The sequence below is a fragment of the Mobula birostris genome, chromosome 26 (genome assembly GCF_030028105.1).
Source record: "Mobula birostris isolate sMobBir1 chromosome 26, sMobBir1.hap1, whole genome shotgun sequence".
Classification (NCBI taxonomy): Eukaryota; Metazoa; Chordata; class Chondrichthyes; order Myliobatiformes; family Myliobatidae; genus Mobula; species Mobula birostris.
The window spans coordinates 1,981,920-2,001,105 of NC_092395.1; the positions used below are offsets into that span (position 1 = coordinate 1,981,920).

Consider the following 19,186-nt stretch of genomic DNA (forward strand, 5'->3'; position numbering starts at 1 on the left):
AATCCACCTCGTTACAATCCACCTCGTTACAGTCTTGTACTTTATCATTTACCTGTGCTGCACTTTCTCTGTAGCTCTTACACTTTATTCTGAATTGTTCTTTTAAATCTTGTTCTACCTCAATGCTCTATGTAATAATCTGATCTGTATGAACAGTATGCAGGACAAGATTTTCACTATATCTCAGTACATGTGACAATAATAAACCAATATCAATTCCAAGTTCCTTAAGGTTGGCATAGCCGGGGGTGAGTTAGTGGGGATGAGCTCCCACTACCTATTAAATGCTTCCAATGGCGTACACCTCAAATAACCTCTGAGAACCAAGTCCAGCTCCCGGCCTTCATGTGTGGCTTAGCTACTAAGCCCAGCAGAAGCATTTCTACTGACAGAAGAAAGGACAAAGGTAGGCTTGTGGAGTCTCAAAACCAGTCATTTTGGGCAAATTGGGCTCATCAGCTATGGTTAGCAGCTCATCTAGGAGAAAGAAAACTCTGATCTTAACCTCCGCTGCCTTGTGGCTGTACCCACTCACGGGGAAGGCTTCGGGAGCAAACCCCGAGGGAAAAGTCTGGAGCTGGAGTCCCTAAGGCAGTCCTATGTTGTGTTCAATGCTGACTGGGAACTCCTGTGATCCTGCTGGTGTCAAACTGTATCAGGCTCTGGTGTTCTTTTGGGTTTATCAGATGTGTGGAGAAGAGCAGCTGGCTGCGTGGGCAACTATTTGCTCTCCATATTGTACTGCCAGGCTTGTGTATCTAGTCAGCTAGGACACAACATCCATATTCGACGCTGACCAACAGAGGCCTCAACCAACACCAAGTGATAGTACCTGGAGAGTGTTGTGGGACAGAGGGACCCAGCGTTCAGGGACAGTGTTTCCTGGTGGTGACAATAGCAGAAGGCAAGGCAGTGAAGAAAGCATTTTGCTCGTGTGCCTTCATCAGAGTGCTGAGTGCGGAGCTGGACCGTCTTGTTACAGCTCTCCAAGTTATTGGTAAGGCCACATATGGAGTACTATCTCTTGTTTTGGTCACCCTGCTATGGAAGGAGATCTATAAACTGGAGAGGGTGCAAAGAGATTTATGGGGTGGGGAGGGGGTATTACCAGGACCGGAAAGTTTGAGATACAAGGACAGGCTGGACGGGAGGAGATTTTTATTCCTGTAGAGTAGGAGACTGAGGGGTGGCATTTATAGATGCCTATAAAATCACAAGGTAAGTCACCAAAGTCTTTTCGTAAGGGTAGTGGAATTGAAAATGAGAGGGCACAGGTTTAAAGCAAGATGGGACAGACTTAAAAATCCTGGTGAAAGGTCGTGGCCTGAATGAAACTGTGTCACAGTACACAGCAACCATCATCAAGGATCCTCGCCACCCCGGGACATGCTCTCTTCTCGCTGCTGCCTTTAGCAAGGAGGTATAGGAGCCTCAAGACTCACACCACCAGGTTCAAGAACAGTTATTACCCTTCAACCATCAGGCTCTTGAACCAAAGGGGATAACTTCACTCGCCCTATTATTGAAATATTCCCACAATCTATGGACTCATTTTCAAGGACTCTTCATCTTCTGTCCTCGATATTTATTGCTTATTTATTTATTATTATTATTGTATCTTCTTCTATTTGCACAGCTTGTTGTCTTCTGCACTGTGGTGAACACCTAGTTGGGCAGTCTTTCATTGATTTTTGTTCTTATTCAGTTATTATTCTATGCATTTATCAAGTTTGTCCACAAGAAAATGAATCTCAGGGTCGTATATGGTGACATATATGTACTTTGATAATACATTTACTTTGAGCTTTGTTTATTCCTCTTCACAGATGCTGCCTGACCTGCTGAGTTCCTGCAACATTCTGTGTGTGTTGCTCTGGATTTCCAGCATCTCCTGAGTTTAAGATTTAAAAGGGACGTGAGGGTCAGCTTTTCCACACAGAGGGTGATGTATATATGGAACAAGCCGTCAGTGGAGGTGACACATGACACTCGATCAGGTACTCGGACAGGAAAGGTTCATAAGGATATAGGCCAATGCAAGCAAATAGGATGAGTTCAATTAAACATCCTGGTCGGCACGGACAAGATTCAAAGTTCAAAGTAAATTTATCACCAAAGTACAGATATGTCACCATATACAATCCTGGCATTCATTTTCACTGGCATTCACAGTAAACACAAGAAACACAATAGAATCACTGAAAGACTGCACCCAATAGGACGGGCAAACAACCAAAGTGCAAAAGACAACAAGCTGTGCAAATACAAAAAGAAAGAGGAAAAAAGAAATAATAATCATAATAATAAATTAATAAGTGATAAATATTGAGAACATGAGGTGAAGAGTTCTTGAAAGTCCATTGGTTGTGGGAACAGTTCAGTGTTGGGGGGAGTGAAGTTATCTCTTCTGGTTCAAGAGCCTGATGGTTGAGAAGGGCAGAGGGACCTGGTTCTGTGCTACACCACCCTATGGCTCAATGTTCCACCTCCTCTGTTGAAGAGACAGATAGTCCAGATGAGCAGAAGGTTTGCTTCTGCGCTGTACTGCCCTATAGCTTGACTTCCCATCCTTTCAGCAGACGGCCAAAGTTGCTGATTATCAAGTCAAAGAGGAAGATACCTCTGGAATTTACCCCCCCCATTTTATTTACAAACCCCTGCAGTCACAAACACCTCATTCAGCACGGTAACACGTGAGAGTACAGCTCACACAGCGGACACATCCGCCAGCGAGTAACTTACAAATCGGCTGGAGTTATTGTTCCGCACAGTCTTGGCATTTCCAAAGGCTTCGAGCAGAGGGTTCGATTGTAGGATGATATCCTTAACATGCTAAAAACAAAAAAAAATATGTACACTACTGTGACAAAGTCTTAGGAACATGTAAAAAAAATCCAGAAAGTGAGGATACCTTCAAAAATAATGAAATGATAAGTTTCTAACTATTATAAAGTTTACTATAAAGAGCAGTACACAGTAAAAAAAAATCAAATCAAATCAGTATTTGGTGTGACCACCTTTGCCCTTAAAACTCCATATACATGTTGTTGGTTCCAGTGTCTCATGGAGACAGTGTTGTCCCACCACAGAGAAAGAGAGAGTGTCCATTTCTGTAGGAATTGTCCTTTCTCTCTTTCTTCTCCCGATGTACACTGATGATCCTCCTGTAAGTTCCACACTCCACCATTACCTGAACCTTTGATCCTCCGCCCGACACTTTGGAGATGTAACCCATGATGTATTTTGCTGCCACAGTTTTCCCAGCTCCACTCTCTCCACTGAAAGACAAAATGAGAGAAGCAAGGCCCCAGAATTAAGAAGACCAAAGACCATAAGAACCTAAAACAGTTGAACACAAATAGGCCATTTGGCCCATCGGGTCTTCTATATTGAGAAGTTCCACTAAGGATTCCACCGTACCAGGCTAATACTCTGCTCCCAGACTACAAATGGCCAACTCTGACTTGTATTATTTCAACATGATTCAGAAAGTGATGTGTAAAGATAATGGAGGGTGATCCTGCACATAAATCCTCATCTTTATAAACCCTTTCTTCCAAAGCCAAAGCAAGTTCAAACTGTCAACCTGAAAAGGGCTCTGTTTCAGCAAATTTGCTAAATTTTAGCAAAATATCCATCAAGGTCTTTTGCTAGGAGTGTTGTGTTCATTTCTGTTCACCTCATTATAGGAAGGATTTGGAAGTTTTAGAGACGGTGCAGAGGAGATTTACCAAAATGCTGCCTGGACCAGTCAGCATATCTTATGAAGATAGGTTGAGTGAACTAAGGCTTTTCTCTTTGGAAGGGAGATTGAGAGGTCATTTAATAGAGGTGCACAAAATGATAAGAAGTATAGATCAATATTTTATGTTGTATGTTGAGATCAATAAAAGGAAGTAATTTTGTTTCATAAACTTCAGAAATGTGGCAGGAGGTTGTACTTCTCAAGTCCATGAAGTGCAGAAAACAAGGAGCAGAAATATCCAGTGTTTACCCAGTTGATAACCCAGTTTTCCCTGAGCAGGCCGCTGTCCTACCAAGGTGCCACACATGAGGCTGCTAAACAAGATTAGAGCCCATGGAATTATGGGAAGATTACAAACTTGGATCAAGCATTGGCTGATTGGCAGGAAACAGAGAGTGGGAATAAAGGGATCCCATTCTGGTTGGCTGCTGGTTACCAGTGGTGTTCCACAGGGGTCCATGTTGGGGCCGTTTCTTTTTATGTTGTACATCGACGATTTGGATTATGGAATAGGTGGCTTTGTGGCTAAGTTTGCTGATGATACGAAGATAGGTGGAGGGGCCAGTAGTGCTGAGGAAACAGAGAGTCTGCAGAGAGACTTGGATAGGTTGGGAGAATGGGCAAAGAAGTGGCAAATGAAATACAATGTTGGAAAGTGTATGGTCATGCACTTTGGTAGAAGAAATAAACGGGCAGACTATTATTTAAATGGGGAGAGAATTCAAAGTTCTGAGATGCACGGAACTTGGGAGTCCTCGTGCAGGATACCCTTAAGGTTAACCTCCAGGTTGAGTCGGTGGTGAAGAAGGCAAATGCAATGTTGGCATTCATTTCTTGAGGAATAGAGTATAGGAGCAGGGATGTGATGTTGAGGGTCTATAAGGCACTGGTGAGACCTCACTTGGAGTACTGTGGGCAGTTTTGGTCTCCTTATTTAAGAAAGGATGTGCTGACGTTGGAGAGGGTTCAGAGAAGATTCACTAGAATGATTCCCAGAATGAGAGGGTTAACATATGAGGAACATTTGTCTGCTCTTGGACTGTATTCCTTGGAGTTTAGAAGAATGAAGGGGAACCTCATAGAAACATTTCGAATGTTGAAAGGCATGGACAGAGTGGATGTGGCAAAGTTGTTTCCCATGGTGGGGGAGTCTAGTACGAGAGGGCATGACTTAAAGATTGAAGGGCGCCCATTCAGAACAGAAATGCAAAGAAGTTATTTTAGTCAGAGGGTGGTGAATCTATGGAATTTGTTGCCACGGGCAGCAGTGGAGGCCAAGTCACTGGGTGTATTTAAGGCAGAGATTGATAGGTATCTGAGTAGCCAGGACATCAAAGGTTATGGTGAGAAGGCAGGGGAGTGGAACTAAATAGGAGAATGGATCAGCTCATGATAAAATGGCGGAGCAGACTCGATGGGCCGAATGGCCAACTTCTGCTCCTTTGTCTTATGGTCTTCACTCCGGTTCCCACCGTCCCCCGTCCCCCCCGCCAAGTTAGTTTAAACCCTCCCCAACAGCTCTAACAAACCCGTCTGTGAAAATATTGGTCCCCCTCAGGTTCAGGTGCAACCTGTCACTTTTGAACAGGTCACACCTCCCTCAGAAGAGATCCCAATAATCCAAGAACCTGAAGCCCTGCCCCCGTACCAGCTTCTCAGCCACGCATTTATCTGCCAAATCATCCTGTTTCTACCCTCACTGGTGTGTGGCACAGGCAGCAATCCAGAAATTCAAGGGCATTGGTGTTTCAATGCCACACTCTGATGAAGCCAGTCAATATACTCTCCACCACATATCTATAGAAGTTTGTCAAAGTTTTAGATGCCATGCCAAATCTTTGCAAACTTCTAAGGACAGTGTATTTATTTCTAGAGATGTTGCCTGACCTGCTGAGTTCCTCCAGCATTTTGTGTGTGTTGCAGAAGATACAAAAGGCTGAAAGCACGTCCAACTAGGGTCAAAGACAGTTCTTACCCCACTGTTATAAAACTATTCGACAGCCCCCTAACTTTACTGCCTACCTGCACTACATTTTCTTTGAAGCTGTTTTACCTTATACTACCTCACTGAATCATTGAATTGACTGGTATGAACGGTATGCAAATTTTTCACTGTACCTCAGTACGTCTGCAATAATTAACCAATAATGAATAACTATCCAAAACACTCAAAAATTTCTGCAGATGTACCATGGAGAGTATGCGGGCTGGGGGAGGGGGCTACTGCCGAGCACTGAAATAAGTTTCAGAAAGTTGCGAAATTAGTCAGATCCATCATGGGGTCTGAGTATCCAGTGCCTCAGGAAGGCAGCATCCATCATCAAGGACCCCCGCCATCTCGGACACGCCCTCTTCACATTGTTACCATTAGGGAGAAGGTACAGGAGCCTGAATCACACGCTCAGCAATTCAGAAACAGCTTCTTCCCTCTGTCATGCGATTTCCGAATGGGCGTTGAAGCCATGAGCACTACCTCACTACTTTTTTATTTATTTCTGTTTTTGCATTGCTTATTTGAACTTAACTATTAAATTTACATATATAAATAATACCTGTAATTCAGTTTTTTTCTGTATTTATCATGTAATGTACTGTCACTGTTAAGTTAATAAATTCCAGACATTTTCAATAAATTTCACAAAATTTACAACCAGTGATAATAAACCTGATTCTGATTCAATGTAATATAATTTTGTTCATTGTAACAGTAGGGAGTGTAATTGTAATTGGGTGGCAGTATGGAGATACATCTCTACCAAAGGAGATGTCAGGCTCTCCTTCCCTCCGCCAGCCTGCAGGTCACCCTCGGGCGAGGTGCAGCACCTGGTGAGCCCTCGATCAGGGTCATGTGAAGCCATGGGGCAGGCAGTGGATGGTTGTATGAGCAGCTGGTGCATATCACAAGTCCTGGTTATGCAACCACTGACACCAGGCGGACTGTTTCTGAAGAGTATTGATGAAGGCAGGGATCACCCGTCTTGTAAAGACACTAACATGAGGAAATCTGCAGATGCTGGAAATCCAAGCAACACACACAAAAATTGCTGGTGAACGCAGCAGGCCAGACAGCATCTATAGGAAGAGGTACAGTCGACGTTTTGGGCTGAGACCCTTTGTCAGGACTAACTGAAAGAAGAGCTAGTAAGAGATTTGAAAGTGGGAGGGGGGGGGGAGATCCAAAATGATAGAAGAAGACAGGAGGGGAGGGATGGAGCCAAGAGCTGGACAGGTGATTGGCAAAAGGGATACCAGACCGGAGAAGGGACAGGATCATGGGATGGGAAGCCTAGGGAGAAAGAAAGGGGGAGGGGAGCCCAGAGGGTGGAGAGCAAGCAAGGAGTGATTGTGAGAGGGACAGAGGGAGCAAAAAGAGAGAAAAAAGGGGGGGGGGGGGGAAATAAATAAATAAATAAATAAGGGATGGGAGTACAAAGGGGAGGAGGGGCATTAACGGAAGTTAGAGAAGTCAATGCTCATGCCATCAGGTTGGAGGCTACCCAGATGGAATATAAGGTGTTGTTTCTCCAACCTGAGTGTGGCTTCATCTTGACAGCAGAGGAGGCCGTGGATAGGCATGTCAGAATGGGAATGGGATGTGGAATTAAAATGTGTGGCCACTGGGAGATCCTGCTTTGTCTGGCGGACAGAGTGTAGGTGTTCAGTGAAACTGTTTCCCAGCCTGTGTCGGGTCTCGCCAATATATAGAAGGCCGCACTGGGAGCACTGGACGCAGTATATCACCCCAGCTGACTCACAGGTGAAGTGTCGCCTCACCTGGAAGGACTGTCTGGGCCCCTGAATGGTGGTGAGGGAGAAAGTGTAAGGGCATGTGTAGCACTTGTTCCGCTTACAAGGATAAGTGCTGGGAGGGAGATTAGTGGGAAGGGATGAGGGGAGGGGACGAATGGACAAGGGAGTCGCGTAGGGAGCGATCCCTGCCGAAAGCAGAAAGAGTGGGGGAGGGAAAGTTGTGCTTAGTGGTGGGATCCCATTGGAGGTGGCGGAAGTTACGGAGAATTATATGTTGGACCTGGAGGCTGGTGGGGTCGTAGGTGAGGACAAGGGGAAACTTATTCCTAGTGGGGTGGTGGGAGGACGGGGTGAGAGCTGATGTACGTGAAATGGGAGAGATGCGTTTGAGAGCAGAGTTGATAGTGGAGGAAGGGAAGCCCCTTTCTTTAAAAAAGGAAGACACCTCCTTTGTCCTGGAATGAAAAGCCTCATCCTGAGAGCAGATGCGGCGGAGACGGAGGAATTGCGAGAAGGGGATGGCATATTTGCAAGAGATAGGGTGGGAAGAGGAATAGTCCAGGTAGCTGTGAGAAAAGACACTGCCCAGAAGGCGGCAATAGCAAACACTTCTGTAGAAAAATTTTGCAAAAACAATCACGATCATGAAAACCCATGATCGCTCACGTCATACGACACAGCACATAAATAATGCTGATGAACAGTAGGCAGAAGTTTATCCATCTGTCTTGAAATAATCTAATATTTATTTTGAAGGAAGTTTGTTGATCAATAAATAACATGATGGGATGGATCATAAAATCAGACATCCTCCCTGTGGAATGTGTGGGTATTCTCCAGGCATTCCGGTTTCCTCCCACAGTCCAAAGACATACCATGTAGGTTAATTGGTCATTATAAGTTGTCCAGTGACTAGGTTAGAGTTAATTGGGTTTGTCAGGGGTTGCTGGGGCAGCGTAGCTCAAAGGCCAGAAGGGCCTACTCCACACTGTATCGTTAAATAAATAAATGTAAACACAATTCTTCTCCATACCTGATGATCACACACTGGTTCTCTGCATCGATCAACATATTCCTGTACATATTGTCCGTAAGAGCATAAATATGCGGAGGGTTTTCATACTGAGCCTGCAGAAAGAGAAACGTTGTCTCAGTAAAGGGAGGAATTGCGGAACGTGGTGGGAGTGGGAGCAGACTGCCAGTGAGCATGGTCATGGATGGTCAGAGTTATACCTATAATGTACACAAAGAGCACGTATGAAGTCTACCCAGCATGCATCACTGTCTCCTGAAGACAGGGCAGTTAGTAAATGGGGTGCATTGGAAGCTTAGCGATTAGCATGATGCTATTACAGCTCCGGATGTCGGAGTTCTGAGTTCAGTCCCAGTGCTCTCTGTACGTCCTCCCCATGGAATTGTGAGTTTGCTCCAAGTGCTCCAGCTTTCTCTCACAGCCCAAAAGATGTACTGGTTAGAGGGTTAATTGGTCATTGTAAATTGTCCCGTGATTAGGGTTAGGGTTAAATTGGAATCGTCAGGGTGTTGCTGGGGCAGCGTGGCTTGAAGGGCCAGTAGGGTCGATTCCACACTGTATCTCCAAATAAAAATAATAAATAAAATTCAGAAATACTGTATAAAAAAAGTGGCATACAAACATTTTCTGCTTCTGAAGAATGCTTAGCGTCAAACAAAACTCTTCCAATAATTTTCCAGAAACATTTCAAATGCAAGGATGATTAATTCCAAAAAGGTCAAAGTTCAAAGCAAACTGATTATCAAAATACATATATGTCACTATGAGATACATTTTCTTGCAGGCATACACAGAAAGTACAAAGAAACAACAGAATTTAAAAAACGCACAAAAGAAGGGGAATAAAACAAGGTGCCGAAGACAACAAACAGTGCAAATACAAAGCATGGATTAATGCACAGGAGGAAAAGAGAGGCAAAGCGAAAAGCACAAAGGAGCCTTTTCACATCTCTATTGGACGCAGATCATTCAGCCCATCGAGTTTATGCTGGCTGTCAGAGCAAGGAATTATGGATGTGTATTCCTAGAATACTCCGTTCCACCACATACCTGAGCACCCTACCGCTCACCGTGTAAGACCTGCCTTGGTTGGTCTTCCCATGGTGTAATAGTCCACTAGTCATGGGCCTCCCTTCAGAGAGGCAACCATCTACAACTACTCAGTCTTCTTCCACAAAGCCAAAGTCAAATCCAGTTTACTACCTCAGTTTGAAAGCTAAGCGAATTAATCTTCTTGACCAACCTCCCATGCGGAGGAACATGGTTATCTTATCTTCCATCTAGATAGCCTTCAACCTGATGGCATGAACACCGATTTCTCCAGCTTCTGGTAATTATTTCCCCACCCCATTCCTTCTTCCTCAATTTTCCACTCTAGCCTCTTACCTCTTCCCCTCACCTGCCCATCACCTCTTCCTGGCCCCCCTCTTTCTTTCCTTTCTCCCATGGTTCACTCTCCTGTCCTATCACATTCCTTCTTCTTTTCCACCAATCACCACCCAGCTTCTGACTTCATTCTCCCCCCCCCCCAGCACACCCATCTGGCTTCACCTATCACCTTTAGCCTGACCTCTTTCCCCATCCCCCTACTTTCTTATTCTGGCATCTTCTCCCTTCCTTCCCAGTTCTGATGAAGTGTTTTGGCTTGAAACATAGACTGTTTGTTCATTTCCAGTGATTCTGCCTGACCTGCTGAATTAGTCCAGCAGTCTGTGTGCATTCCTGCAGAGTAATTGCTTTCATTTTAAGATCCACCTGACGGTTCCCAACACAAATCTCAGTCTCACTCTTTCCATCCAATTTAGGCACTTCTCTGCACAAATGCATTCCCAAAGGTTCACACGTAATTCAAATAGCAACTGACAGAATGTGAAAACAGAGGTAACCTCAAAGAATTTCAATGTTCAAAGTAAATCTATCATCAAAATACATGTATGTTACTCTGCTCCCTGAAATTCATTTTCTTGTGGACATTCACAGTAGAACAAACAGAACTGTGCAAATACAAAAAAAAATCCTGAGAACAGGAGTTGTAGAGTCCTCGAGAAATAAACAAACAATCGTGAAAGGATGAATAATGTGTGGGGAGGGAAGAGGAGGGGGAGAGGTCTGTGATAGAGGAGAGGTGGAGAGGTGGAGAAGGGATGTCAATGATATAAGGTCCTTTGAGGACCTGACGTTTGATAAAACAGGAGCCGTGGTGATGATCGAGAAGTTCTTAAACACAACCTTGATGCTGGAACAGTTTGCCTCATGTCATTGGAACAAAGCCAAGAGAGAGTGGAAGCCTTTGGAGAACTACCACAACAGACAGTCTAGAATTGCATTTGTTGATGTTCAGCCTGTATTGATCGTTGGAATGTAAGATGAAAACATTCAATCTTTCATTCCAGACTTCTAACCTTGCTTTAGGAATCTCGTTCTTAACTTCCTCTGGTCTTCTGCTCTGTCACCATTACAGATGGCTTTTTCACTTCATCCATAAGGCCATGGGACATAGGAGCAGAAATAGGCCATTCAGGCAATCGTGTCCAGTCTGTCACTCAATTAGAGTCAAAGAATATCACAACATAGATATTCAGTCACTCAATTAGAGTCAAAGAATATCACAGCACAGCCCTTCAGCCCATCTAGTCCATGCCAAACTATTAATCTTTGTAATCCCATTGATCTGCACCTGGCCCACACCCCTCCCATTCATGATCCTATCCAAATTTCTCTTAAGTGTTGCAATCGAACCTGTATCCACTACTTGTGCTGGCAGCGAGTTCCATGCTCTCATCACCCTCCAAGTGAAGAAGTTCCCCTCATGTTTCCCTTAAACACTTCACCTTTCACCTTTAACCCGTGACCTCTAGCTTTAGTCTCAGCCAACCTTAGTGGAAAATCCTGCTTGTATTTACCCTCTCTGTGGTCCTCATAATTTTGTATACCTCCATCAAATCTTCCCCCATTCTTCTACATTCTTGGGAATAAAGTTCTAACCTGTTCAACCTTTCCCTCTAACTCAGGTCTTCCTGTTCCAGCAATAGCCTTGTAAATTTTCTCTGCACTCTTTCAATCTTATTTACATTTTTTCCTGTAGGTGGGTAACCAGAACGGCACAGAATTTTCCAAATTAGTCCTCACTATCATCTTACACAATTTCAACAATTCCTGTACCCAATACATTGATTAATGAAGGCCAATGCACCATAAGCTTTCCTTACAACTGTATCTACCTGTGATGTCACTTCCAAGACATTATGGATCTGTATTCCCGAATCCCTCTGTTCCACTCACACACTCTTCAGTGCCCTATCATTTACTGTGTACCTCTTAACCCGTTTGTCCTCCCAAAGTGCAACACCTCACACTTGGCTGAATTAAATTCCATCTAACACACATCAAAGTGTGTTAGCAGGCCAGGCAGCATCTCTAGGAAGAGGTACAGTCGACGTTGCAGGCCGAGACCCTTTTCTTAAATTCCATCTGCTATATTTCAGCCCATTTTTCCAGCTGGTCCAGATCTCATTGCAAGCTTTGATAGTCTTCCTCATTGTCCACTACAGCCTTAATCTTGGTGTCTTCAGCAGACTTGCTGATCCAGTTTACTGCATTATCATCTAGATCATTGAGACAGATGACAAACAACAATGGACCTAGCACCGATTTCTGCAGCACACCACTAGTCACAGGCCTCCAGTCAGAGAGGCAACCCCCTACTATGAAGCCAATGCCCAATCCAATTTACTACCTCATTTTGAATGCCAAGCGATTGAACCATCTTGACTAACCTCCCATGTGGGACCTTGTCAAAGGCCTTGCTGAAGTCCATGTAGACAACATCCACTGCCTTGCTTTCATCAACATTCCAGGTAATTTCCTCAAAAAACTCTATTAGATTGGTTAGGCACAATTTAGCATGCACAAAGCCATGCTAACTATCCCTAGTCACTCCAAATACCCGCATATCCAGTCCCTTAGATTAACTTCCAACAACTTTCCCACTACTAATGTCAGGCTCACCAGCCTATAATTAGGCTCACCAACCTGTAAGGACAGTAAGTGTGGGGAGATCCAGCCTTGGATAACCAAGGAAATAAAAGATAGTATCAAATTAAAAGCTCATGTGTACAAAGTCGCAAAGACAGGAGGATTGGGAAAACTTTAAAAAGCAACAAAGAACAACTAAACAAGAAATAAGGAAAGGGAAGACAGAGTATGAAAGTAAATTAGCACAAAATATAAAAACAGATAGCAAAAGTTTTTATAAATATGTAAAGTGGAAGAGGGTGGCTAAAGTCAACATAGGTCCCTTGGAAGACGAGAAGGGGAAATTGATATTGGGTGATAAGGAAATGGCTGAGGCATTGAACGACTATTTTGTGTTGGTCTTCACGGTGGAGGACACTTCTAATATGCCAAAGAATGAAGTTATGGATGAAATAGGAGGAGTAGACCTCGATAAAATCACTGTCACTAAAGAGATAGTGATGAGCAAACTAGAGGGCCTGAAGGTAGTTAAGTCCCCTGGTCCTGATGGGATGCATCCCAGGGTGCTGAGGGAATTGGCGGAGGTTATAGTAGACGCGTTGGTAATCATTTATCAAAAATCTCTAGACTCTGGGCAGGGCCCGGCAGATTGGAAAACAGCAAATGTCACACCACTTTTTAAAAAAGGATGTAGGCAAAAGACAGGCAACTATAAGCCAGTTAGCTTAACGTCTGTAGTTGGGAAAATGCTTGAAGCTGTCATTAAGGAAGAAATAGTGAAACATTTAGAAAGGAGTGGTTCCATTAGACTGATGCAGCATGGATTCAGAAAGGGCAGGTCCTGTTTGACAAACTTACTGGAGTTCTTTGAGGACATAATGAGTGCAGTGGATAGAGGGGAACAGGTGGATGTTGTAGACTTGGATTTCCAGAAGACGTTCGATAAGGTGCCACAAAAGAGACTTTTAATAAGATACGGATGCATGGAGTCGGTGGAAGTGTATTGGCATGGATAGTGGATTGGTTAACCAATAGAAGGCAGGCAGTTGGTATAAATGGGTGTTTCTCCGGTTGGTAGTCGGTGATGAGTGGAGATGCCACAGGGGTCAGTGCTGGGCCCACAGCTGTTTACCATTTACATTGATGATTTGGAAGAGGGGACTGAGTGTAGTGCAGCAAAATTTGCTGATGACACTAAACTGAGTGGAAAAGCAAATTGTACAGAGGATGTGGAAAGTCTGCAGAGGGATATAGATAGGTTAAGCGAGTGGTCCAAGGTCTGGCAGATAGAATACAACATTGGTAAATTTGAGATCATCCACTTTGGAAGGAATAATAGAAGAGCAGGTTATTATTTAAATGGTGAAAGATTGCAGCATGCTGTTGTGCAGAGGGTGTGCAGAGGGACTTGGGAGTGCTTGTGCATGAGTCGCAAATAGTTGGCTTGCAGGTACAACAGGTTATTAAGACGGCAAACGGAATGTTGGCCTTCAGTGCTAGAGGGATTGAATTCAAGAGCAGGGAGGTCATTCTGCAACTATACAGGGCACTGGTGAGGCCACACCTGGAGTACTGTGTGCAGTTCTGGTCTCCATACTTGAGGAAGGATATACTGGCTTTGGAGGCAGTGCAGAGGAGGTTCACCAGGTTGATTCCAGGGATGAAGGGATTAACCTATGAGGAGAGATTGAGTCGTCTGGGACTATACTCTCTGGAATTCAGAAGAATGAGAGGGGATCTTATAGAAACATACAAAATTTTGAAAGGGATGGATAAGATAGAAGTAGGAAAGTTGTTTCCATTGGTAGGTGAGACTAGAATTTGGGGACATTGCCTCAAGATTCAGGAGAGAAGATTTAGGATGGAGATGAGGAGAATTTGTTTTTCCCGGAGAGTGTTGAATCTGTGGAATTCTCTGCCCAGGGAAGCAGTTGAGGCTTCTTCACTAAATATATTTAAGATACATTTAGATAGGTATTTACATAGTAAGGGAATTAAATGTTATGGGGAAAAGGCAGGTAGATGGAGCTGAGTTTACGGACAGATCAGCCATGATCTTATTGAATGGCGGAGCAGGCTCGATGGGCCAGATGGCCGACTCCTGCTCCTATTTCTTATGTTCTTATGCACCTGGCTCATTCACAGAGACTTTCTTAAACAATGAAACATCAGCTATCCTCCATTCCTCCGGCACTTCACCTGTGGCTAAGGATGTTTTAAATATCTCTGCTAGAGCCCCTGGAATTTTTGCACTTGCCTCTAACAGAGTCAGAGGGAACACTGTCAGGCCCTGGGGAGTTATCCACCCTGATTTGCCTCAAGACAGCGAACACCTCCCCCTCTGTCATTCGTATAGTGTCCATGACCTCACTGCTGTATTGCCTCTGATCTATGGATGCCGTGTCCATCTCCCGAATAAAAAAATCCATTTAAAAACTCCCCCATCCCTTTTGGCTCCACACATAGGTTACCACTTTGATCTTCCAGAGGACTTTGCTGTCCTTTTGTTTTTAACATAACTGTAGAAGTCCTTAGGATTCTCCCTCACCTTGTCTGCTAGAGCAACCTCATGCCTTCTTTCAGCCCTCCTGATTTCCTTCTCCAGTGTTCTCTTGCGTTTCTTATACTCATCAAGTAGCTCATTTGTTCCTACCTACCTGTACCTGCTCTGCACCTCCTTCTTTATCTTATCCAGGGCCTCAATATCTCTTGAAATCCAAGGTTTCCTAAAGCTGTTATTCTGACAGGAATGTACAAACTCTGTACTCTCAAAATTTCACTTTTGAAGGCCTCCCACTTACCAAGTACAGCTTTTCCTGATGCTATCTGATACCATCTAAACTGGGCCTTCTCCAATTTAGAGAGTATGGCTGATTTGTTATTCCTGCCTTCATCCTGTAACCTTCGGTGCCCTTACTAATCAAGGACCTTTCAACTTATCAGCTTCTGCTTTAGATATACCCAGTGACTTGGCCTCAGCAGCTGTCTGTGGCAACGAATTCCACAGATTCACCCTCTGGTTAAAGAAATTCCTCCTCATCTCCATTCTAAAAGGACGTCCCTCTATTTTGAGGCTGTATCCTCTGGTCACAGACTTCCCCATTATATGAAACACACTCTCCACACTCACTATCTACGCCTTCCAACATTCGTTAGGTGTCAATGAGAACCCTCTCATTCTTCTAAATTGCAGTGAATATAGGCCCAGAACCATCAAATGCTCCTAGTACATTAACCCCAAATGTATATTCCAGTCCTCTTGAAATGAATTCTAACATTGCATGCCTTCCTGATTTGCATTTTAGACACCTACACTCTCACCCTGATGCTTGCAAAATGACCACCTCGGTATTTTCGTTTTCTTTCCTCAAAAACAAGGCTTTTGAACTGGTACTTTAGTGGGTAAACCAATAGATTATCAACCAAATCTGCTAACAATTTATTCAAAAAAAGTCGGTTTCAAATCCCCACCATGGAGTCTGAGGATTTCAGACTGAAGTGATTAAATTAAACTGGAATTTAAAGGAAGAGTTACTCTCAGTGACATTACAACTACAAGAGGTTCTGCAGATCACAAACATGAGAAAGACTGCAGATGCTGGAAATCCACAGCAACACACACTAAATGCTGGAGGAACTCAGCAGGCCGGGCAGTACCTATGAAGAGGAATAAACAGTCGATGTTTTGGGCCGAGACTCTTCATCATTAGACTGTTTAGATTCAAGATTGTTTAATGTCATTTCCTGTACACAGGTGCAAAGGAGAATGAAATAATTGATCCAACGCGGCACAAAAAACACACTCACAATAAGAGAAAGAACACAGTAATAAAAAATACAATATAAATACATAAGTAGCTTATATACATAGATTGACTGTATGTCCATGAAGTTACGTTAGGCACAGGAGTGTCTGTACATAAGGTGACTCTGAGAGGAAATAATAAAGTAGCGGTGGTTGGGGTGTGGTGGGTGGGTCAGTGGGTGGAGGTGTGGATCAGCCTTATTGCTCGGAGAAAATAACGGTTTTTGAGTCTGGTGGTCCTGGTGTGGATGCTACGTAGCCTCCTCCCTGATGGGAGTGGGACAAACAGTCCGTGAGCAGGGTGGGTGGGATCCTTCATGAGGTTACTGACCCATTTCTTGCACCTTTCCGTATACATGTCCTTGATGGTGCTTCTCCTAATGCTAAAGTAAGTACAGATCATGCTCACAATGCCTCCCCAGTCTTGAGGCAACAGGGGTTGGAGAATAAATCATGGCTTTGCCAGCAATGTCCACATACTGTGAAGGAACACCAACGACGATCAAGCCAGCAACACCCAGGGTGTTTCAGTAACCCTGTTGATGTCCATCTTCCCTTTGATGAGTAGCAGCCCAACACCAGGACAGCCTCTCCGTGGCAAACAGAAACTTTCTGTTTGGGTAATCTTCCAGCTTCTGCAAAATACCCTCTCTCAATCATTCAGTCTGCAGTCTGTATGAATCATATCTCACCTCAGTTTGCCCCAGGAAGTGGGCACTGAGACACTTGCGGCAGATTGTACCCTTCACTGTAACCCGACCGGTGATGGTGATGCTATTCTCTTGATGGTTTTGGTCTGGGGTTTCCTGCCTGTGATGACAATTTGTGTGAAACTCAGAGAATCTCTGTCCCCATGACGCTGAGTTTGCCTTAGAGGGGGAAGTTGTGGGGCCTGAAGGTACACAGTCAGTGTCTGCTTTGTTAACTACTGTTCGTTAATTCAAATATCTAATCTGCCAATTATGTGGCAGCAAATCAATATGCATAAAAGCATGTCAAAAAGTTCAGTTATTGTTCAGACCAAACATCAGAATGGAGAAGAAATGTGATCGAAGTGACTTTCACTGTGGAATGATTGTTGGTGCCAGACGGGGTGGTTTGAGTATCTCAGAAACTGCTGACCTTCTGGGACATTCATGCACAATAGTCTCTAGAGTTTACAGAGAATCGTGCAAAAAACAAAAAAAAAAGAACACCCAGTGAGCGGCAGTCCTGAGGACATTAAATGCCTTGTTAATGAGAGGAAGGTGACAGTAACTCAAATAACCATGTGCTACTACAATGGTGTACAGAAGAGAATTTCTCAATGCACAAAACATCACATCTTGAAGTGGATGAGCTACAGAAGCAGAAGGTGATTCCAGGTTCCACTCCGGTACCGAGTAACGTGGCCAACGAGTGCATATTACTTCATTACATTGACCACTGTTCCTTGGAGATGGAGTGGCCAGCGGGGGCGGGGGGAGGGTGTGCAGGGGGCTTATTCTCATGCCAGGGAGATTCTCTGCTGATGGAGTGAGTTGGGAGGAGGGGTTTATTCTCATTCTGGGGAAATTCCCTGTTGATGGAGTGAGTTGGGAGGAGGGGTTTATTCTCATTCTGGGGAAATTCCCTGCTGATGGAGATGGGGGGTGGTGTGGGGGAAGGGGGTTTAGTTTCATTCCAGGAAGATTCTCCATTGATGGCGATGGGGTTGGAGGGGGGTTATTCTCTGCGAATGTGCTATCACCTCAGAACAGTACAGGATCATGTCTTCTGGCCCACCACATGGGTAAATTATCAATTAAATGTCTCATTAAACTAATCCTGACTACCATATGATGCCATATCCTTCCATTCACTGTCCATTCACATGTCTTTTTAAAATGCCTGTATAATATTTGTGTCCACTACCACCCCAGTCAACACATTCCATTCACCCACCTCTCTGTGAGTAAACAAATCTTGCCCCACACACCTCTTTTGGACCTGATCCCTCTCTCCTGAAACGCGTCCTCTTGTAATAGACATTGCAACCTTCATAAGGAAGCTGAACTCCTTGAATTATAGAGTCACAGAGCACTACGGCACAGAATTACAGATTGGCCCATCCAATCTACGCAGCCTATTTTTCTACCTAAACGCATAGACCTGCATCCAGACAAATGTCTTTCATATCACTCTCATCCATATAATCTGTGGTCCACATCCCAGCGACTGATGGGAGGCCATCAGGGTCCTTTTACTCTTGCAGTTTCTTAATTCAGCCCACAGGAATTCAACATCTTCCAATCCTATGTCACATCTTTTTAATGATTTGATGCCATTCGTTACCAGCAGAGCCATGCCTCCCCATCTGCCTATCTTCCTCTCCCTCCAATTCAACGTGTAACCTTGGACATTCATCTCCCAATTACAACCATCCTTCAGCCACGATTCAGTGATGGCCACAGCATCACACCTGGCAATCTGTAATAGTGCAACAAGATCATCCACCTTATTTCTTATACTCTTTGCATTGAGGTATAACACTTAGAGTACTGTATTTGTTACCCTTTCTGATTCTGCATCCCTAATGCACTGATACACACCCTGCTGGTTGCAATTTTGTCCTGCCATCTGCCTGCCCTTCCTGACAGTCTGACTGCCCGCCATCTTTGCTTTTTTTTTTATCATCCATCCCATCGTGAGTTCCTTCACTCAGGTGCAACCCATCACTTTTGAACAGGCCATACCTCCCCCAGTGATCCAAGAACCTGAGGCCCTGCCCCCTGCACCGGCTTCTCAGCCACGCATTAATCTGCCAAATCATCCTGTTTCTGCCCTCACTGACACATGACACAGGCAGCAATCCAGAAATTGCTACCCTGGAGGTCCTGCTTCTCAGCTTTCTACCTAG

General features: G+C 44.2%; 1 protein-coding gene across 1 annotated transcript in view; it reads right to left on the reverse strand.

Moving 5' to 3' along the window:
- The window catches only part of myo1f (myosin IF), a 163,802-nt gene that overhangs the window by 81,806 nt on the left and 62,810 nt on the right, over nucleotides 1–19,186 (reverse strand). The window contains exons 4-6 of the mRNA XM_072244607.1: nucleotides 8,529–8,623; nucleotides 3,191–3,278; nucleotides 2,743–2,832 (exon numbers count right to left, since the gene is read on the reverse strand). Coding sequence (XP_072100708.1) covers nucleotides 2,743–2,832; nucleotides 3,191–3,278; nucleotides 8,529–8,623 — 273 coding nt within the window. The remainder of the gene's footprint in view (nucleotides 1–2,742; nucleotides 2,833–3,190; nucleotides 3,279–8,528; nucleotides 8,624–19,186) is intronic.